The sequence below is a fragment of the Mercurialis annua genome, linkage group LG3 (assembly GCF_937616625.2).
Source record: "Mercurialis annua linkage group LG3, ddMerAnnu1.2, whole genome shotgun sequence".
Classification (NCBI taxonomy): domain Eukaryota; kingdom Viridiplantae; phylum Streptophyta; class Magnoliopsida; order Malpighiales; family Euphorbiaceae; genus Mercurialis; species Mercurialis annua.
In genome coordinates, this window is record NC_065572.1 from 56,169,054 (window position 1) to 56,192,032 (window position 22,979).

The 22,979-nt window shown below is 35.2% G+C and overlaps 3 protein-coding genes across 6 annotated transcripts; 1 reads left to right on the forward strand and 2 right to left on the reverse strand.

Annotated features, from left to right (window-relative positions):
* Window positions 1-6,680: 6,680 nt before the first annotated feature.
* Window positions 6,681-11,593, reverse strand: LOC126674947 (pentatricopeptide repeat-containing protein At4g17616). 4 transcript variants are annotated; one of them, XR_007639655.2, is made up of 3 exons: window positions 11,429-11,593; window positions 8,488-10,825; window positions 6,681-7,295 (listed from the first exon to the last, which is right to left on the reverse strand). XR_007639655.2 is itself a non-coding variant. In XM_050369499.2 (2 exons), exon 2 carries the CDS (start codon window positions 10,770-10,772, stop codon window positions 8,706-8,708), a length of 2,067 nt encoding a protein of 688 aa, XP_050225456.1. In that variant the 5' UTR covers window positions 10,773-10,825; window positions 11,429-11,593; the 3' UTR covers window positions 8,229-8,705. The 4 variants fall into 4 exon arrangements, 1 of the variants encoding a protein (XP_050225456.1); XR_007639654.2 differs by having other exon boundaries at window positions 6,681-7,300; XR_007639656.2 differs by lacking the exon at window positions 6,681-7,295 and adding an exon at window positions 7,805-8,165.
* Window positions 11,594-14,602: 3,009 nt separating this feature from the next.
* Window positions 14,603-15,450, forward strand: LOC126672690 (uncharacterized). The gene is made up of 3 exons (XM_050366643.1): window positions 14,603-14,951; window positions 14,997-15,159; window positions 15,330-15,450. Exons 1-3 carry the CDS (start codon window positions 14,603-14,605, stop codon window positions 15,448-15,450), a joined length of 633 nt encoding a protein of 210 aa, XP_050222600.1.
* A 2,404-nt stretch (window positions 15,451-17,854) lies between these two features.
* LOC126672691 (uncharacterized) lies at window positions 17,855-18,907 on the reverse strand. Its single transcript, XM_050366645.1, has 2 exons — window positions 18,437-18,907; window positions 17,855-18,382 (listed from the first exon to the last, which is right to left on the reverse strand). Exons 1-2 carry the CDS (start codon window positions 18,905-18,907, stop codon window positions 17,855-17,857), a joined length of 999 nt encoding a protein of 332 aa, XP_050222602.1.
* Window positions 18,908-22,979: the final 4,072 nt, after the last annotated feature.

Genomic DNA, 22,979 nt, shown 5'->3' on the forward strand with positions numbered 1-22,979 from the left:
CAATTAGAATGGGACACCAAAAACTCCATATTTTGTCAATTAGAGTGGGACGGAGGGAGTATAAAATATTTCGCAGACTTTGGCGAAATAATTATTATCTCGGGATTTATATTTTATGTTATATAAATTCTCTAAGTTATTTCTTTAATTCTCGCTAATCCGCTTAACAAATATTATTCTTTATTCCCGATATAATTAAATTAAATCCGTCTTAACTTAATTCATCGGGATTTACGACACGTGGCATGACTTAATTATTTTAAAATATTTGGGGTATTACATTCACCCCCCCTTAAAATAAATTCGTCCTCGAATGTAAAACTTTAGCCACGTACTTAGGGTAAACTAGTACGAACATTTCTACCTCATATCTTCTTCTGGTGCTCACGTGTACTTTTCTACGGACTGACTTTTTCAAAGAATTCTTCCATAGGTACCTTCTTTATCCGCAACTTTCGTACTTGCGTACCGATGATCCTTACTGGTTTTTCTTCATACGATAGCTCTTCCGTCAACTCCAACGTTTGCGGTTAAATCAATCGAGAAGGATTAGATACACCTTTCTCGGGATAACTTGATAAACCTTCTGATGGCAGAGTTGTGTTCAAACGTTATTGTCATCCGTTGCATTGTACGCTTACCTCCTTTTTCATGTACTTGACGTCGTTTGAATACGATTATCACTAATCATTTTTAGCTTTCTTATGGTAGATTCCTTTCTTTGTGTGGTTTAATTCACGTACTTAAAGTAAGTGCTCTGTTTATGGCGTACCGCGGTCGCTCTTTTTACTGGAATTACTGACAATCTTGTTCTTTACTCTCTTACTACTTTGCTCGCAAATTTTGGCGACTTCATTTCTTGTGAATACTACAAATTGCCATCTTCATAACCCCTCATGTCCTTTGAAATCATGTGTGTCGTCGCTTCTTGACGGTTTTCCACTTACTTGCATGTAGCAAGGTTCTTTATTTGCATTACTTAAATTACTTATCCAAAGTAATTATCTCATATATTCCTGCTAATCTTACTCTTATATCCTTTATCTTATTATAATGTATAACTTCACTCTAGTTGATCGTAGAGTGAAATGACGCCATGTCCTTGCTTCTTATCGACACTCTTCTTGGTTAACTTATTGACTTCACGATCTTGTATCATAAGTCAAATCTCTTTTGAACGTTTGTCTTTATGGCGCTGTCCTTATACGTTTTCCTAAATTTGTCCAGTTCAACTTAACTTTTCTATTTTCATACTTCATGGTTTTTTAATCTCATGAAGTTGAATGAACTCTTGGCATTACTTGATATGTTTAGCATTCATCTTTCATGGCGTATCTTGTCTCTTGATCCTTTGATTCTATTTGTTTCGCTACTTGACATTACTTTCTCTTCACTTAAGGTTGCCTCTTTTCAGTTTTCAAATTTGTAAGTAATGTTGCGGACTATTCTTATCAATGGTTACAGGCGTCTTCTGTATAGTTTCATTCCGTTTCTTGATACATTGTTGTCCCTTCATATCCATTTTAACCACCTTTTTATCTTAATGACTTATGATTACCATTAGACATTCTTCATCTAATGGTAATTTACTTAAATCTGACCTAATCTTCGCGTTACTATATTCTTATGTCGTCACTGATCTTGTAGATTCTTGTACAATCCTGATTCGATTCTTCATTAGCTCTTTGATTCTAAGAAGGTATTAGACTTAACTAGTCAATCTGACTCTTCATCTCTCTATCATTTTCGATAGATGCTTAGCCTCTTCTCCATTTCATGTCCTTTATAAAACAATTCGTTTACGTTGGTTTATGAATTCGTAGATAGCTTACGCTTGAAATCGTAAAAGTGACGTCTATAAACTTCTATAGTAATTCTTCATTTCCTTCTTATACCTTTCCTTGTACTCAAACTCTCTATAAATACTTTTACTTACGATTCATTCTTATTGCAGCTCATTACTTCCGTTTATATCCCTTAATTTCATTCATTAGTACTATCTCTCTTATAACTTTCTTAATTTCTTCCACATACTCCTTTGTCGTTGTTCTCACATTCCCCTTCTCGTTGTTATATTTCCAATTATTAATAAAAATCGTAGACGTTCCTTCCTCTAGATCACTTTAACATCTAATACATTAATATTCACTTGTACTCATGGGATGCATCCATTACTGACATTCGTTATGTCAGTGAGACAAATTTCAATTTCTTATTATCGCATTCTTTTAAAACTTCTCGATTTTTCGAGCAAAGTCCATGCTGTATCTTATACTCGGCCTTCATAACACTCTTTGTATCTTTTTCTCATATTAGTCACTTGTCTATTTAATCTCCTTGATTCGTCCTAGATGTCTCGCGAGAAATTTTAAATCCTAAACAAACATCATTGCCATTAGGATGTTTGATCTCGCTCCATCAACCTCTTGAAAGTTGAAATATTAACGTTCCACGTATCCTTTCTTTTCGTCTTAATTACTTATAAATCGTTAATAAGCTTTTGGTCATACTCCAAAATGATCTATATCATTATTTGCCATTCCAATCTAGGTACAGTTAATGCACCTCTTAACCTTGAAACTAAATGATATTGAACTCATCGTTTCGCCTGTTGGTACAATGCCCTCTTTTTAGCTTCAACTAGTATACCTTGAACTTCGATCAATGTCCTTGAATTACGATTTCACTCTTGGTATCTAATCTTAACTATTGATTCCTCTTCTTTAACTCGTTCGTTATATATCTTTCTATCCACTTGCGTATATAAACGAGTATTAAAACAACATAATCGGGATACAAGAATCGAGACTGTGTACACCAGTAAGTACTCTGAAATCGGAAGACTAATGTCTTGCTTACGCTGGTATATGACGAGGATTTGTTCCCGTCCACTCTGGGTTCAATATAATACGTCATACTTACGCTGGTATTATTTCAATACTGTATTTCCATAATCTTAAGTATAATAGCATAAAAGGATTTGTTTTAAGGGTTTTAAACTTAATAAATGTAAATAGCATTATTAACTCATCTCAGTATATCTGACCCCTTGTTTTCCTAATTTTTCCAGACTTACGATTTGCGAGCGTTGGTCATCTCCGTTTCTTTATTTTCCTCTAAGGTTTTTATGTCAATAAAGCTAGTCAACTGTTTTATCTCTTAGACCGCAGTAGAACTAGTTTATCATTTTGATTATCGTACTTTGGATTGTCGGATTGGTCTGATTGTTTTATTATCACCTTTAGCATGTATACTTTGTATTTATCTCGTTATATATAAGGCATGCTGTTGAGACTCGGTTCAGTTGAGCATTTCAGATATTTAAGTTGTTTATATTAGAACTGTGATATAAACTGCTATACTTAGGTTGGAGTCTCGGTTGCCCCGAGCAGTGTTTTCTGCAGGTTTATATGTTTGATTGTTTTCCGCGAGACTTGCTACGGATTTTGGTACGACCATAGCCATATTCTAGCGCCGGTCACGATCCATGAAATTGGGTCGTGAAAAAGATATCCCCTACTCTCGTCACAGGAAGCAAACACTGACTAAATAAAGCAGGAAATGAATCAGAGAAAGAATTCGATACATACTAAACATCACACCAAAAGCGAATCGAACAATCATTGCTAATACGGGTAGAAACTTTAAGTTTTAACTTTTAATAATTTTAATAACAAAAAAGCTTATTATGTTTCATTTTTCTTAACACTGTTAAAAATCGTTAACATGATTGTCAAAAATAAAATAAAAAATTATATTACATCCCCCAACAATCCCAATTATGGTGAACATTGTGAAAACACCACGAGTAGTACTACATCTATGGTGCACCCGCGGTGATTTGCGATGATAATTATTTTATGTTGGTTGTTACTAATTTTTTTTGCTCTGTGGCTTTTAAAAATTCTAAAATGTATAAGACAAAATAATTCGATCTATCGTTATTTGATTTTTTTTATTAAGTATTCATGTGATTTTGGATAATAGAGTGATTTCACAATTTAGATTAATTTCCATTCCAAAAATAAATTTTAATTTTAAATATTAAACGGTTGCATATATGAATAATATTATATATATTATAAAAACAAAAGAAATTAGATATGGAGAAGTTTAATTAATATTCAGTTTCTGAGTGATACAAACTACAATATATCTATATTAATTGCCACAATGGCTTCATGTTGACTACACTTTGGCAATTCCTTTTCATAAGAAAGCTGGTGGATGAGATATGTTTGCTGCTTTATTGTCTCGACACATTTTTGCCTTTTAATTCATTTCAACATTTCATCATTACTTTATAAGTGGATTATACATTTTTTTTATTTCATGTCATTATTTTTTTCTAATTAGATTCCACTTTGCATCATTACATGTCATAATTTTTATTCAAATTTTTTTATTATTAAATGTGACACTTCTATAAGATTAAGTAGTCAATTTTCAATATAAATATTTAACCATTTTGTGAGGTGACAAAATTAAGAAAGATATTGTAACGAAATTAGTAATTTTATTTTCACCATAAATCTAATGAGACCTAACCCGTGTGACTAGGCTCTCCCAATGTACTTTTGAAGTCTTGATTGTCTCAACGCAGCTAGTTTAAACTGATCTATATGTAATGTGATAGATTTGAAAAAAAATGAACGGTTATGATTTTATATAACATCTTTGAAAGGTCGTAATTAAAATAAAATTTCGTGTAAAGATCATGATTTCTATGGAATTAACCCTATAAATAATACCAATAATTGATTTCTATTTCTGAAAAATGAAATAATGTGATAATATATATATATATATATATATATATATATATATATATATATATATATATATATATATATATAGCAAAATTCAGAGCCAACTTCATTAATGACTTTTGATCAATTTGGTTTGGTTAAATTAGAAATTAGTTTGATTTATAGTTTAGTTTTTGTTTTGCAATTTGAAAATTGATTAGCCGAACCGACGAACAATTTAATATCTAAAGTTTTTTTTTTTTTGATTTTTTTGGATTTTAACCGAACCAATTGAACTTTTTTTAAAAAAAAATCTCTAGCTCGGTTTGGTTTTAAATTTTTTATGGTGGGTTTGATTTCGGCTAAAAAATATTATCAGTCAATTTCTATTTTAAAATTGGAGGAGTTTGGTTTGTCGATTTTGAAGATTTTAGTTCGGTTTAAACCGAACCGACCGAATACTCACCTTTTTCTTATTAATTAGGAAGGGGAAGTACTTTTAAGAGGAATTGAATCCACAACTTTTACAGTTAGTTATCCAACGTTTATACTATTTGAGGTATAACTCGGTGGTATACTCATCCTTACATAGAAATATATACAGCTGCTGGGAGATGGAAGCAATCATAAATATGGAACATTAGCAAATAAACACAGCTGTTGATCAAACTATATATAATATTCAAAGTCAGAATCAGAAGAAGACATAAAGGTAGAATTTTTAATTTCTGGTAAGATGAGCTCTAGCTCAAATGGTATAAGCGCTAGGCAGCAAACTGCTAGGTCGTGGGTTCGATTCCTCCCACAAACGCTTCCCCCTCCCTAATTATCAAAAAAAAAAAAAAAGATTATGTCTGCCAAAAATATATATTGGGTGTTGATATGGGTCCTCCTCCTACTTCAAATTATAATCACAAAATTGGCTTATGGTCTTCACTTTAAGCAGCACAACTTCGTGGTGGAATTAGAAATATAATACCAACATTCGGATCTTTTTTCGCACTATTAAAAATATATAAATATAGAAAAATTTGATTCAATTGTCAACTACTCTTATTAGAGTTATGATCGACTACGGATTCTATTCATAGATAATTTTTTCAATTTAAATAAAATTGGATTTACATGAAAAGCGTATAGTCATAATGTTTAAAATCAAATATCAATATTAAACCAAATATTACCAGATTATCGTATATTTTTAACAGAATTAATCAAAATTCATATATTTAACTGAACCAAAGTAACCGAATAACAAATATCTTGAAATACTACAAAACTAAACCGACTATATAAACAATTAATATTTATGATTAACCAAACCCAAATTTGTAAAACATTAACCATATAAATTAAAATATTGTTTTTATTCCATTAATTTGATTTAACCAAGATTTTGCTTTGCAATATAAAATTATGCTTTACCAATGGATGGATGGGGCCACTTGGTTTATGGTATTACTATAGTTGTCAATGCATTCAAGACAAATCAGAAATGCCATCACAATCTTATCAAGAAACATTATTAGACACTCTAGTCCTAAAAAATCCATTTTATTATTTTCACAAAATTATAAAAAATAATAACTAATGTTTTATTTTTTTTATTTTTCTATTATACTCTTATTAAATAGTATTTCACTCTCCAATAGACTTTAAATAAGAGCGATGCAATAAAAGTTGTAATCTACTAAAAATGGACAAATATTTCAAAAAAATAGATAATTATTTTGGAACGGAAGGATTAAGTGTTTTGCTCACATATATCAATCACTTCAAATTTTAGATACTATCACTTTGATATTTTTAGCTAGAAAAAGGAATCCAGTTTGTGCACATAGAGATCAAACCCATGAGCACCATGTTTTCTTTTTCCCTTTTTAGTCACAATAAAGTAGTTTGTATCATCTCAACTTCAACTCAGCACTAGAATTGGCATATTTACAGTCTTTTTTAACTTGTAACAAAAGAAAAGCAAAGATCTTTCTGTACCAATTATGCCAAATTCAAATCAGCAGCAGGAGTTCTGTTTCTGCCTATGAACCTCTAGAATCCACTTCACAACAAGGATCATATAGCACATAGTTAACATTCACTGGAATAAGAACATGAAGAAGCTAAGAAGTGCCATTCAATCATGTCCCTTTTTTTATATATAAGTCGCCGTTTGATTGTAGAGATTAAACTTTTGTAATTTTCATAATCTTTGGCGGCTAGAAAAACCTCGTTGCATCTAATATTCTGCTCCGACTTCTGATTTTTCAAACTTCCCTTACTCTGTTCTGGAAATTGGGACTTGTACTATAACTTCAGGCTTTTCTCATTGTCCACAATCTCAAGCAGAGTGTCTGATTTAGGTCTGTCAACAACTTTCACCTAGTTTCTGCAATCTTTTTATCATTTTTAACCAGACAGAAGAGCACCAACACTGTTCATAATATCAAAATAGTCGAGCTGCTCCTACATAAGAGCCTTCCACTTTACACAATACAGATGTCCAATGCTGCCTACTCCCATTATTATTGCTGTCCGAAGCAGCTGGTATACCTGACCTACAAGAAAGTACAGTTTAACCATGCATGTCCATTGAAAATAACATATGTCGGAATAGGAGCTAGATGGAAGACAAAGATTCTTCCATGGAGACATTACACTCGAAGAGTTTCAATAATAACAGATTGCAACACAAGACTCTTGTAATAAACTGCAATTCTCTTTGGTGCTCAGAACACGAGTTTAAGTATCCAAAGTTGTCTCCCAACATATCAGAATACACTCTAACATGTAATCAACCTAGAAGATTATGTTTTGTCATAAATCACATTATTGTAACATGACCGGTTAAAAGAACATGGTAGAATTAAAATCCCGAGTAGAAATATGAATCTAAGGTTTTAGTTCACTAGAGAAACGGCATTCCAAGAATATGATCAAGAAGAATAAGAGTGACTTAAACCAGCTTTGAGGTGGTTTCCTCAACTAAGATGATAAAAGTATAAATAAGGAATCTACTGAGACTCATCTTCATCATAGAAAACCAAGTCTTTCTATATCGCTGTCAAAGAAAAAAAAATAAAGAATAAACCTAGCTCCCGGAATAAATAAACCAGAGGTCAACATTTTGCAGTTCCAAATCACTTGGACTGTAACAGGCACACAGAAGAGACGAATGATTCTTATTATTTTAAATACAACAAATAAAACAATACTCAAATTTCATTTCAAAAAGTTTCTAGTCTAATCTCCTCATCAAGATAAAAAAAAAGGAGGGGGGGGGGATTCAAAGAATTCAACGAAAAACTTGTTGCAGATGGTTATATTTGAGCGGAGAGTCAGTTTCACACACTAACATGCAAAATCTAAGCTAAGTGATACTTCTGGCGTACAGCTTATGGCAATCCTTCCTATTCCCTTTTTCTGCAATTGTAATAGCATAATCAGCAATTTCAATTATGGATGAGGGAAAGATGAGGTTGGTAATAAGGTAAACCATAGAAAAATGCTTTGGAATTTATATGCATGACAAAAGATTGTGATAATACAATGAACATAAGTCTACAATATATGTTGGTCCACTCGTTCTAGTCTATATACTGAACAGCAGCAACATTTCTTGATGACTTCAATACAATATACTCAACAATATATATTAGTTTCCCCTTATGCTGTAATTTCGTTTAGTGTGTGTGCAGGGGGTGTGATTCTAATTAGTAATAACTGAGTTTGCAGCAGGACTCACCATCACTGAGGGGGCAAAACCAAGTAGCAGAACTGATGCAGAGACAAATACCAGCAAAAGAATATTGCATACAATTTCAGCTTATTCCATTTGCTCTAGACTATAATTGCTTCTTGCCATTCTTAATTTTAGCTCCCACAAAAAAATGTTGAATTTAGATCTTCAGAGCCAAGAACCAAGAAACTTGCTTTTCAGATGAGCCATGTAGTGACAGATCTTCAGTCAATTCCAACCCATTTCCTAAATGTCTGAACAAACTCAACCCTCTTCTTTTGAACCTCATTTCTTGCTTCCGATGCTTTTAAAACCTTGTATAGATTTTTATGAAGCTTCAAGAACTCACTTTTATACATCCCCTTGTCAGTGCACATTTTACGTTCTTTCATGTGACCAGCAACCTCCATTACCCTCTCAAAGTAACCACCTCGGAGAAAATTCAGTAACAAGGATTCATATAGGTCTCTGCTCACCAAAAAATTTGTGGTCTTCATGTGCCTTTTGATGTCCCCCCATAAGAATGTAATATCTCGATAACTTTCCAAAGAAGAATAACCATACACCAGATACGCAAAAGTCTGCACTGTGGGTTGGATTTTCATCGCTTGCATTCTTTTGTATATCTTCATAGCATCCCCCATCATTTTGGCCTTGCCAAAGTAGTAAATAGAAGAATTTAACTCATAAACTCTAGGATGAGTGGCCTTCTCCTCTCTCGTTTCTTGAACTATGAAGTCAGCTAGATCTGATTTACTGAGTAAAGACTTATCTGCTTTTTCTAAAAGACCGGTGGGCGCAACCATCTCACTGGAGCAAGTTGTAAGTAAACCGGTCTTCCTAATTTGTCTTAGTAAGGCTTCTGCCTCGTTTGGCATCTGTCTACTATAGTAAGCTGTTAAGAGTATCATATATGTAGTCAAGCCGCATGATGAGCGAGCTGCTTCCATGTCATCCAAAATGTCATGAGCAGTTTCCGGCCAATCTAAATGAACGCAAGCATCAATCACATCCGAACATAAACTGGATCCTCCTATTGTCTGGAAGTCATTTTGCATGCTTAGTAAAACCTTTGTAAGCTCAGAAATTCTCCCCTGCCTCTTGTAACCACTGATGAACTTTGCTAGAGCTCTATTACTGAGGAGAAGCTTCCCATTCTTAAAGTCTATAAGTTCTTTTTTATGTTCTACTTTGATAATAATATCCTTCTGTAGCGACTCGGGCAAAATTTGGATCTTCAACCCAGCCCTCAGATTCTGAGATCCAATTGAAACAATGCTAGGCTTTTGCAGGTAATTCTTAGGCTTTTCATTAGGAACATACCCCCTCAATCTATTCATATCTAAGACAAGCTCGGCAGCAGCATCAAGGTCATCAAACTTAAAATACATGTTCAACAAGACTTCATAGAATTGCTGGTAGTGGCAAACAAAAGGAGCAGATACTTGATCAATATGATCTTTAAATTTTTTAATCTCATCCTTCAGGTTATTTAATTCATAGAGCTGGGCAATACTGAGAATCGAGTGTGCATCAGCAATGGTGCCTGTTCGTGACATCCATTCCACTAACTCTTGACCTTTCAGACACGATTTAAACCTGACACAAGCATCCAAAACGAGGTTGAACGTCAAAGTATCAGGTTTTATCACCTTTACACAATTATTTCTGTTTGTAGTCTTATGCAGAAAACACTCACAAATCTGAATCAGAAAATTGGAGGCAAGGCACGTTCCGGTCTCTGTCTTCACCATATGCAAAATAATTAACCTCAACAAAGTTACAGTGGGCACATTCTCTCTCTCTAGCATCGCTCTTAACATCGTTGAGGCAGGAAAAGGCATATGTCCTCTTGCAAAGGAGAGTGAAAGCTTTGTCAAGATTTCATTTGAAAGTAAAGCTGATTTCTCTTTCAAAATCTGAGAGACTAAATTACATGCTTTCTGCAGCCACTGACGATCGGAAGAGTAGGACAATAAAGTGAGCAACCTGCTCACAAGATTAGTTTTAGGAAAGCCATACAAAGTTTTAAAGTCATTAAAAGTCACCCACGCTTCATCTATTACGTGATCTTTTAAGGAAACTTCAAGCTTTCTCAAAAGAACATCATGAGAAGAACCTTCCCAACACAGCCTTTGAGGCTGAGCGCTATCAGAAAAAGGTCGAAAATCTAGAAACTGATGGCGAACGCAGAATATATCTAAGACTTGAAGCCTCCTAAAACATCCCTCACTTAAAATTCTGCTGCCATGATATGAAAGTAGGACAATCTTCCGGACAGCAGAAACCATGACAAGGGTGAAAAGCTACTGTCCCGGTGAATTGCAGTGTGCATCACTCCTCACTGTTCCATTGTAACAAAAAGAGATATATCATCATGCTTTTAAAATGTCTAAGTTAGAAATGCACGAAAAGTATATTAATCGATTTACATATTCAACTACCAATTGTTGTACTGATTAATACATAATGGCGAGATGATTTAAACGAGGCATCAAGCAGCAGCACAAGCTCGTATTCGTTTCTTATGAATCAACTTTTGAATCTAATGTTGAAGAACAAAAGATATTGTTCTAAAAGCAGCCAATTTTCAATCTTTAAGTGAAAAGATCACGAATTTTGATCTCTAAATGTTGGATAGTTCAGACTTTCAACAGTAAACTATGCAAGAATCCAATTTCAATGCCTTCTTTTAACAATTAAAGCTGAAAAAACAGAATTGTTCTGAAAAACTATGAGCATTCCAAACATGTAAACTGACTAAAAAGTAATCAAAATTGAACTGAATTCTAGCAATTTGTATACTTGGCAAACACTATTATTCAACTAAGAAATCAAAGAGGGAACTAAATCAAAAGCAAATACAGTAAGGTCAATGTAAAATATAAATGGTAAGATTCGTTGAGACAAATAAACAAACATATGGTGTGCAAAAAGAAAAACAAACCCAGAATCACAGGAAAACACATGGACCACTTGGGCTACGTGTGGCACTTTTGACTTTTGGGAATACTAGTGTTATTGTCTGGTACTCTGGAATTCTCTTCTGCTTAGTTACATTTGCAAGTAAGATTGTTTCATATTTCACATGCAACATAAATTGAGAGATTTAGGAATTTACCTAAAATATAAAAATAATAGGATTTTATACCTCAATAAGGAAAAGTTAACAAAAATACATCATAATTTTTGCTCTTTTAAAATTATACTCTCAATATCTTAATATTTGTGGTTTTACTCTGATAATATAACATGTGTTACTTCCCTCTCTCTATCTCTCTCCTTTCTCTTTTTCTCTCTATTTCTTTCTCTTTCCCCGATAAATTGCACATGCCATATTTTTTTGTGCAGGTAACATTTCTTTTGTTTTTTTATCAACCCTTTGTTCATTTCTTTTGTTTATTCCATTTTTATTCTTTAATTTTTTTTTCTTTTTTCTTTTTTCATCATTAATTAAATTAACAAAAGTGCAGATCACACATTACCAATAAATTAAACTTTTTTTCATTTATTTTAGTATTATCAAATATTTTTTAATTTAAAAATATATACTACTATTTAAATATTTTATTATATAATAGTATATTCAAAAATTATATGAACTAGATAAAAAAGCATAGTATCACATTATTATATAATTATCACAACTTCACCTTTGCATGTAATTATCAGCGTATCATATTACATTGACATTTTATTTTTATGTATGTAGCAGATTATTATCATTTCGTTATCATAATTTTTCTATAATTTGTTTTTCATGTCATATTATCATTTTATTATCAATAAGAACCTTATCATACTATTTTCTTCACATTATCATCTCGTTATCATAATTTTTATATAATGTTTTTCCATATAGGTATCATATTATCATACTATTATCATAATTTTGTTATTGAATTATCATCTGGTTATCACTGGTATCATGAATTTTTTTGTAATTATATTTTCACGTACGTTATCATACAATTATCATACTTCATTATCATCTAGTTATCATACTGCAATGTTATGATAACGACATGATAATCAGAAACTACATAGCATTATCATTATATTATCATGAAATTCTTCTATAATTTTTTGTACGTACGTTATCATAATCTTATCATCCTTCATCATATAGTTATCATAACATTATCATTTAAGTACAATAATACATTATCATCTCGGTATCATATGACTATATTATGATAACGAGATGATAATACAGTAATAACAACATGATAATCAATTTTTTACTTTGTAAAAAATCTTTTTTTTTCATGCAGTGTTATGATAATAATATGATTTTATCATAATATTACCAAAGTTTTATTATGAGAATTTATTTGACTCACTTTATAATAATTTTATCATTATATTATCGTAATCTTATCATTATCTTATCATTATCTTATCATAATTTTATCATAACCAAGAAAATAAAAGAATTCACTTGTTTTCGTAGTAAATGACATCAGATACAACTTGAGAAATTAATTCTTCATTTTTTTTATGTAGATATGATTTGTATTTTTTTTAATGTTAATACCTACCTCCATTTATTTTCCTTTTACTCATTCAGTAGCTGCATTTAGAATAATCAAAGTCCAACCAATTAATTGAAATAATAAAACCCTAAATAAATTGAATTACCTATCAAAATAATGAAACACACAGATATTAGAGGATATAATGGCAGAGCCACAACAAAAGTCTTAAAGCGAGCATCAACAACGACTCTTCTCATCTACCCTAATTTGCGGCTTCACTACATCTCCACCACTGAAGATCGCCTTCCGCCGTCGAGGATTGCCGCCTCCGCCGAGGATCGCCTCTGCCGCCAAGGATCGCCTCTGCCGCAGAGGATCGCCGCCGCCGTTGAGGATCGCATATTACTCTACTCTTCTTCTAAGCTCTCTTCTACTGCTGATCTAATCAAATCATTACTTATCCACCGCTTCCCGCTCTACTGCCACCGCCGACGACGATTTGCATAATTCAGAGAAACGAGCAAATAGTGAAAGAGAAAGTAAAGAGTAAAGAAAAATAGATACAGCGTATTAGTTTTAAATTAGAAAAGTAAAAACATAATTAAAATAAATTATAGAGTAAAAAGATAAAGCTAAAAAAACCGAGAGTATTTTGTTTAACTTTTTGCAAGTGAGGTAGGTTTTACAAATATTTTAAAAATTGGAGTATTTTTCCTAAATTTCTCACATAAATTAGATATGAATTTCCTAATAGGCTTTTTTAAAATTTACCCCCTTTTCCTTAGGAAGATTTACAAAACTATCCTACTTTTAAAAAATAATTACACAAATAAATGACATGTACATTCGATATTTCATTTTGAAAAGTAATTTCAAAATGATATTTTCTTCCATTAGAACTTTATGCATACAAACAAACAATCGCCGCCTCTCTCTTCCTCTCTTTCTCTCAAATCTCAAATCTCTCTTCCTCTTAAATTTTTATTTTTTAATTCATAATGTATATGAGCACAAAAAAACCGATGTCGATGATAGGGCTTGGGCTCGGCAGGTCGGCAGCTATGGGGCTGATAACGACGGGACTGGAGGCATCGGCGGATGAGTAGATTGCGGTGGTTGGTGATGCAGTGAGTGATAATAGGGGGTTAGCTTTTGTTGTTTGTTGTAACTCTGGTGATCCTTTAATATTTTATAATATTCTACAACCGGCTTTGGAAAAAATCAATAAGATGAGTTCGATTGAGTAATTTGTGATTGAGTGTGATTGATTATGGTAGAAATTTATTTGTAATTGTCACCTTATGATAATGAAATTAAACTCTTTATTCTGTTGTGTTGATTTTTGGAATATTTTAATCAAATATATTCATTTTGATGCTATTAATTTTGTACACAACAAATTGATTTATGTGTTTTTTAGAATGTTTTTATCATAAATACACCAAGTGCTGGTGTATTTATAAATTCATAAATATATACCATAAGAACACTATAAATAACATAAAAACACTATAAAAACATCACCAAAAATATAAAATAAAAGAAATCGATAAAAGAAAGACGATAAAAGAGACCAATTAAGGAAGAAGGACATTAATTGGGCGAGATGGGAAAAGCTTTGCGTTCCCAAGAAGTTTGGAGGAATGGGTTTTATGAAAGTTCGAGAATGTAATATAGCCATGCTGGCGAGACAAGTGTGGTGTCTTGTTAGTATGGAGGATAACTTGATGGGGAAAGTTTTTAAAGCTAAATATTTTTCGCATTTGTCGTTATTAGATGCTAAGTTGGGGTCTAACCCTAGCTATGTTTGGAGAAGTATATTTGAGGCTCAAGAAGGGATGAAGAAAGGAGCTAGAGTTCGCATTAGCAATGGAAAGAAAATAAATATTTGGCTTTCGCCTTGGCTGAATAATTTGGAGTCTGCTTATATCCAAACTGAGCAGCCTCCAAATCTGCTTAATGCTAAGGTTAGGCAGTTACTTGATGTTAATGGTAATGAGTGGGATGTTGGTTTATTTTGAAATGTTTTTGTTCAAGCTGACGTTGAAAAAATTGTGAGTGTTTTGGTTAGCAATCGCGATGTGGAGGATAAGTGTTCGTGGATAATAGATGCTAAAGGTAAATTCTGTGTCAAGAGTTTTTATAAAACGATATATGGAGAGATTGACGAGGCCCTAGATAAGTTGTGGGGTTTGTTATGGTGAGATACCTCTTCACGTTAGAACTCTGAAGGGCTTTCTCCGGATATCTTCCTAGAGTTGATGCTCTAGCTAGTCGGAGGGTCTTCATTAATTCCTTGTGCTCAGTTTATAATTCTTCGTTGGAATCGTTATCCCATTTGTTTTGTGTTTATCCCTTGGCGATTGACAGTTGGAAGCTTCTGAGGCTGGAAAAGCTTGCTAGGATTGAATTGAGCTTTAAAGATCGGGTCTTGTGGTGGTTGGACGTTTTGAAGAAGGAAGATAGAGGTTTGGCTGCTGTTTCTTGTTAGCAAATTTGATTAAATAGGAACCGTACGGTGTGGAATAAAAAAATGGGTTAGCTGAAGCAATTGTTGCAGAGGTGGGTTTTGAGATTTCTTCTTAGCAAGCTGCGCATAGACTGATGAGGGAGCTGAGAATGGCTGCGGAAGGGAAAGTAGATGTTAACTTGGTTCCTCCTCCTGGAGGGATGGTTGAAGGTGAATAGTGGCGCTGCAATTTTTGCAGGAAGACATCAGATTGACATCTGTACTGTTGTAAGGGATTGGAAGGGGAACTTAGTTCAGACTCGACAATCCAAGGTTTATGGCTATTTTTCGGCTCGAATAGCTGAAGTTATGAGTATCAGAGAAGCGTGCTAAAGGGTCGTCCAAATATTATTGTTGAGTCGGATGCGATGGACGTAGTTCTAGAGATTACGAATCCAACCTTAGTGGATTCAGAGATGCTTGTGGAAGATTGTTCGATGTTAGCAAAGCAGTTTGATATTATTTCTTTTTTGTTCGTGAGGCGATCTGTAAACCAGGCAACGCATGTATTAGCGCAATATGCATGTTCCATGTCAGGCCATCGGGAGTGATTTTTCATTATCCGGAGCATCTCACAAATATAACTGCTTTGAATTTGATTAATTGAATTCCGTTATTGATAAAAAAAACCTCTTATTTTGAATAAATACAAAAATAAAAATAGTAATGCATATAAATAAATATGAATTATAGGCCTCATGACATTGTTAGCCCAAACTCAGCACATAGCCCAATATCTTGGGCCAATGTAATCAAGTACATAAATTCGTTTTGGTGTCATTCTTTTATATTGTTATTAAATTTAATGTTTATAAAATTATTTAATTTTTCCTATTAAAAAATATTTATTCTAAAATTATTTTTTAAATCAAATTTTAAATTTCTTTAAATTCATAGATTTTAAATTTACTCTTTTTAAATTTCTTGTTTTAAAATTATTATTCAATCAGTATTAATTTTAAAATTAATTTAACTTAAATTATAACTATCACTAATAATCTAATCTATATAAACTATGTCATTTATAAATTATTCTATTAATATAATTTATTTAAATAAATTAAATAAAAATTTAAAAACATAAAAGGATAAATATAATTATAAAATTTATAGTTATTTCAAGCTCTATATATACACATTATACCTTTTAGTTCTTTTTTTTACTCAGATAATGGAGTGATATAGATACATAAATAAAAGGCCATACATGTAGGCCCCTTGGCCCCTCACTAAGCACAAGAAACCTGCTTTGGCTGATTGGGCCAAGTTATGGGCTGCATTATTGTCTGTTCTGCTAATGTAACTAAAACTATAACAGTCAAGAAACGGCTTTAAATGCCAAATATCTTGACAAGTTTCCAATTAACTGTCGAGGGACATGAGTCCGAGTTAACTGATTAAGAAACTAGATTGGCGTCGCCGAGAAAACAAACCCTTCTCCATTCCTTATTGATAGACCAGTTCATTACTTTCCTAAAGGCCAAGAACTCCAGAATGCCCGGATCTCAAATACCTTCAAAAATTGCTGAAAAACTTGCTATGATCAGGCCTTGAGAGTCGAAAGCTATTGCAGCTACTGAACCAAACTTGTAGTTTCAATTTGTACTTACATCATACTTCAATGTTATCAAGTTATCTGGATGGTCTTCTGTATCCATGGGAGGGAGAACATTGTTTTGAGGGGAACTAATTGATGGGGGGGGGGGGGGTCTATAGCTCTTAGGCTAGCTTGAGTAGCAGCGAATTCGTTTCTGCTTTTGATGCTAAATGCCACTGTGTGTTCTATAGTCCAGCCTACTTCATTGAAGATACATGAGTTCCTGGCTTTCCAGATTGCCCAATGAATGTGGCAGGAAATAATCATCAATTCCCCTGTATTGTCTCTGGAGCTGAGGTCCTTGCCGAGAAGATTCCATACTTGATGGAATTGAATGTTCCCATCCATATTAGGGAGAAAAGGAAGAGCGGATAGCAGCCAGACTTTTTTAGCGAAGTCACAAAGGAAAAGGAGATGGATACTGGATTCAGGGGCGCCACAATGGGCACAAACCAAGCTGCTTTGAATTCTGCGGTTTAAATTTTATGATGTTGGCAGGCCATCCAAAATGGTCAGCCAAATAAAGATTTTGATCTTGTTTGGCACTTGCATGTCCCATAGCTCCTTCCATTGAGGTCTATATAGAATGATTCTAACCACTTCTGTGCTGTCCTCTTCCTGATTCTGAGCCACGAAATAACCAGACTTGACTGTATAAGTCCCTGACTTGTTGTGATGCCAGATTTGCCTATCTCATCCAGGGAACAAGGGGATATGGATTAACATAATAGCCATTGCATCTTCAGAAGTGAATAGGTGGTTAACCAGGTTCTCATTCCATCTCCTTTCCTAGTGGATCATGAGTCCTTGGACCAACGGAGGCACATGTGACTTTTCAATTCCTTCTTGAAGGTGTGGTGTCAACGGATAGCCCCTTGGGATCCATGGATCCTCCATTGTCTTAGTCTCCCTACCCGAGCTAATCTGCCATCTTATCCCTTTCTTCAGCAAAATGAGACCATAGAGGAGACTCTGCCAGCCCCAAGAGGAGGAAGAAGTTTTCTTTGCTTCCCAGATTGATTTGTTGCAAAAGTATCTACCTTTAAGGACTTGAGAAAGCAGCGAATCTTTGTTATTTAGAATTCTCCATCCCTGTTTCGCCAGTAAAGCCTGGTTAAAGAAAGTGAAGTCCTTGAAATCTAGACCCCCTTCCCATTTACTCTTTGTCATTCGATTCCAAGCGATCCAGTTGATACCCTTTTGAGAAATGTCTCTTCCCCACCAAAACCGAGCCATGAGGCTGTTGATTCTTTTGCTAAGTAACAAGGGAAGTTTAAAGAACATCATGGAATATATGGGGATTGCAGACACTATAGCCTTCAAAAGGACTTCCTTGCCAGCCAGGGACAGGAACTTCTCTTTCTAGCTTGCCAGCGCTTGTTGGATTTTCTTGATGATGGCCTCAAAGGATTCCTTCTTGGATCTCAAAATGAATGGGGGAAGCCCCATGTAAGTACTTTCACTATTAATATTCTGGACTTGAAGCAATGTTGAAAGGTATTGCCTTTGACTTTGCTCTGTATTTCTGCTGAATAACACTGCTGACTTGGTAAAGTTTATGAGTTGGACACTCTTCTCATCGTAAGCTTGCAGCAGCCTTTTGAGTCTCATCACCGAACTATGTGCTGCTTCTGTGAAGATGATGGAATCATCTGCAAAGAATAAATGGTTGATGACTGGTCCATTTCTTGAGATTTTTATGCCTGAGATAGCTTTGTTGTTTATTGCTTGTTGAATGTTGTGCGCCAATCCTTCTCCATAGAGGAAAAACAAAGGGGGGGGATAGGGGATCCCCCTGCCTAAGGCCTCTTTTTGGAGCAAAGAAGTCACAGCTCTGACCATTTATTGACAGTGAATAAGTGACTGTCGTAACACATTCCATAATCTACTTGATGAAGGTAGGATGAAAGCCCCAAGCCTGAAGAATCTGCCTTAAATAATCCCATTCAACTCTATCATATGCTTTGCTGATATCCAGCTTGAGAGCTAAGAACTTCTTGTGACCTTTTGCTCTCTTCTTAATATGGTGAATGACTTCATGTGCCACCAGGATATTGTCTGCTATAGACCTGTCCTTGATAAATGCATTTTGTGATTGTCCCATAATTTGGGGAAGGATTCTCTGCAGTCTTGTTGTAATGACCTTGGATATGATTTTATAGTATACTGTGCAGAGACTGATTAGTCTGAAGTCTTTTCACTTCTTGAGGTTGGAATGTTTTAGGAATCAGGGCAATAAGGGTGTAGTTTAGGCTTCTCAGTATCCTCCCACCTCTAAAGAATTCCTAAATAGACAAGGTTATAACCTCATTCAGGATCGCCCAGTACCTCTAAAAAAGGAATGCTGTAAATCCGTCTGATCCTGGGGCTTTAGAGGGGTTTATGGAAAAAATAGCTTCCCTTATTTCCTCAGCTCTGATAGGACTAACCAGGGAGGCATTCATTTGCGGGGTGACCTTAGGCCTGAAGCCTCCTAAGAATTCCTGAATGTTCCCGGTTGGGTGGTTTTGAACAGGTCTTTGAAGTAACTGCAAATGACTTGGGATATTGTTTCTTGATCTGTTTCCCATTGCATGGTGTTTGACAAGATTCCTCTAATGTTATTCCTCTTATTCCAGTTTTTTATTTGTGTGGAAGAATTTGGTATTCTTGTCTCCCCATTTGAGCCAGTTTTGCCTAGCTTTCTGAGCCCAATAAGCTTCTTCTTCCATATTAGCTTCTGTCAAGTCCTTTTCTAACTCTCTAACCATATTTCAGTTGGTCTCTGAGTCTACCCCTTTCCTTGCATTCTCCAATTGGTTCTGGATGCTCAAGATTTTTGATCTAGAATTTAAGGACTTTCCATTTTTCCACTTGAATAGTCTTTGTCTTATAGTTTTGAGCTTGCAGTGAACCTGGAACATCTTACTGCCTTTGTCTATTCGAGCCCATTCCTCCTCTATAATGTTTGTGACTGCTTGGTACTTACCCCAACGCTTGTCAAAGAAAAACTTTCTATGTTTTCTAATTCTGGCTGGGTCAGTGCTGATAATGATCGGTCTATGATCTGAGCGTGATGCTTCCAAGTGTTCAGTAACTGCCGAAGGAAAAGAATCTAACCACTTCTGATTGGCAAGACTTTTATCCAGTCTTATAATGATGTGTTCAGGTAATTTCTTCTGTTGCACCAAGTGAACATGGGCCCTAGGAATTCCATGTCTATGAACTGCATTTGATGGATGAACTGTGCAAAATCTGTGTGCTTGTTATGGTCAAATGGATTACCTCCCTCTTTTTCATTTGGCTGCAGGTGATCACTAAAGTCCCCAATGGATTTGTAGGAGCCCTTAAGTGATGTTTTCTGGTTCAGTATGTGCTCAAACTGTTCCCTCCTGATGCCTATGTTTGAGTGAAGGTGGCAAAAGATTATGCCAGAGCTGGGACCGTTGACTAAGTTAAAGGAGCATGTAATATGGAAATTTCCTGCTTGCTGTATTGTGAAATCTAAGTTCTCTTTCCAAAACACACACAATCCACCAGCTATACCAACAGGATCCACAGGGATAACCACAGTACTTAACTATCTTTTTTATTTTCATATAATTATTTTTTTTCTCCATGAGGAAGACAATATCAGGGGATAAGCTACTACATAACTTTTTTAAGTTGTGTGCTGTCAAGGCACTCCCCAAGCCTTGACAGTTCCAGCTAATAATTTTCATTTCTTCCCCTGAGGCTTTTCAAGGTGGGCCTCTACACCTATCCCTGTGTTCTTCTCCTTCTGGTCCCTCTCATGGTAGCTTTCTTGATTCACAATGTTGGTCATATTGCTAGTAAATTCTCCCTCCAACCTTCTGGTGTTCCTCATCCCCATTTCTGCAGCACGCTAGAGGCTGTTATCAAACTGCCTAGCAATAGAGGTATTAGCCAGTTTCCTCTTAGGTTTGGTCTTGGAGAGAGGCACCATTCCTTCTTCTAGGTGGTTGTTGTTGGGTGGGGTGTTTCTCTGGATCTTCTTCCATTTTCTGGCCTTCACTGCTTTGGCTATCCGGCTGGTGCACATGATCTCTTTTTCAGCTTGAAAGTCCTTCACAATATTAGGTAGTACATATTCCTTAGGATTGATCTCAGCCAAAAACCTCGTATCTCCTCCATATCTTTATCAGAAACAATCTGAGGGATATCACCGGTGGCTGCACCATAATAAAAATCCACCAGTATTTCTACTTGACTTTGCAGCAAATGATTGTTATTTCTGTTCAATCCAGCATATTTCCTTTGAATGTTGGGACTTAGCTGGTTTAGGATTCCCACTGGAAATCGGCTTGCAAGAGAGTTCAGGTACCCTTTCTTCTTAGCCATTATCATGGGAGTAAAGGAGGATTTGGGCTCCACCTTCTGGAGGCTTGGGGTGGTGTCATTGTTGTGAGTTTTAGGATTTCTCAATTCTGCAAAGCTCTCCTGGAAGAAATTGGTGACCAATTGATCTTGATGAAAATGGAATTCTGGCAGAGGTTGTGTGTACTGTGTGTTGATGAAGGAGTCTGCAAAACCGAAGTTCTGTTGGTGATTGTGTGCAATCTGATGATGGAATTCTGATTAGTTGACATTCATATCTGGAATCACTCTTTGGGTGGCCTCTGCAGTGTTTTCTTTGTCTGTAATCTCAGTTGCCAGCTTCTGCGCTTTCACTATAGGCATGTCTCTAATTCTTGGAAGGTGGGAGCCTCGCATGAACAGCCCATACTTATACTTGCTCATAAACACTATACCGTTTTCTTCTTCTGCTTGTTTTTTCTCACAGAAGTTCCTGTTATGGCCAATTATACCATTAAAAAAACAAATATCCGGAAGGTTTTCATACCTGAACTTGATCCACTCGCTCTTCCCTTCCTTGGTTGTATTGAAGAAGCCAGCTAAAAAAGGTTCATACACATGATCTTCTAGTCGAATACGGAGGAATTGTTGTCGCCATAGGGGGGCAAATGGGTCTGTATCCATCTCCAGGAATCTGCTGAACAGGCTGCCTATGAGGATTCCATTCTCATTATTAACCTGATTTTAAAAGTGTCCTTTGATCTGCATCCAGAATGGTGAAGTGAGAAATTCACACTAGTCATTGCCACGTCTCCTGGCCACTCCTGAATGTTCACTAACTAGTTGTGGATAAGCCAGGGTCTCTCTTCCAGAATGCGGTCGTAGTCTTTTTGGTTGTCTACACTCATAGAGGATGTATTCAAGTCCACTCTGGCCAAGGCGAACTCCCCTTTCAGCCTCCAGTTGTCTTCAATGTTTGAAGTGATAGTGTTCAGGCTGAAAATCTTTTAGGAAATAACTTTGCCTGCCATCATCCACTTCTTAATATCCTCTGGTTTCTCCTTCTTCTCAAAGATGATGAGTTTTGGTTCATTGATCTTGAGTTGATCAGTGCGGGTGATCATCTCTGAGACTGGGCTCATGTGAGTTCTGTTTGTTTCGTTCTGGAGTTGATGGGATGATGAGGCCCCATGAGTATTGAGATTAAGGCCCCCGTACTGGTTGTTTCCATCCCAGAGAGCTCTTGTATGGTTCATACAAGAGGTTAAATGGTCTCTAGGGTTTGATTGTAGATCTCTTCTGGATGCATCTTCCCTTTCCCCTTGCCTTAATTATTTTCTATGCCCTTCTTTAAAGTTGGAGTCTTTGATGGTTCTCGAATGGTCAGTGGGCCAAACTGGTTGTTGCTTATGAAGTTTTGGTCGATGATTGATTCAATGGTTGTCTCTTCTGCAATGGTGTTCAGGAATGGGCATCTCCTTGTGGATGGTTTTTTCTTTCGTGGGGCTTGGATGTGGTTCTTTTTGGGGCCAGCCATTAGTAGGAGGAGAATTATTAAGAGTTTAAGTTTGAAATGGTGAATTATTTGAGGTTGAGGTGTGGTGATATGTCTGATGGA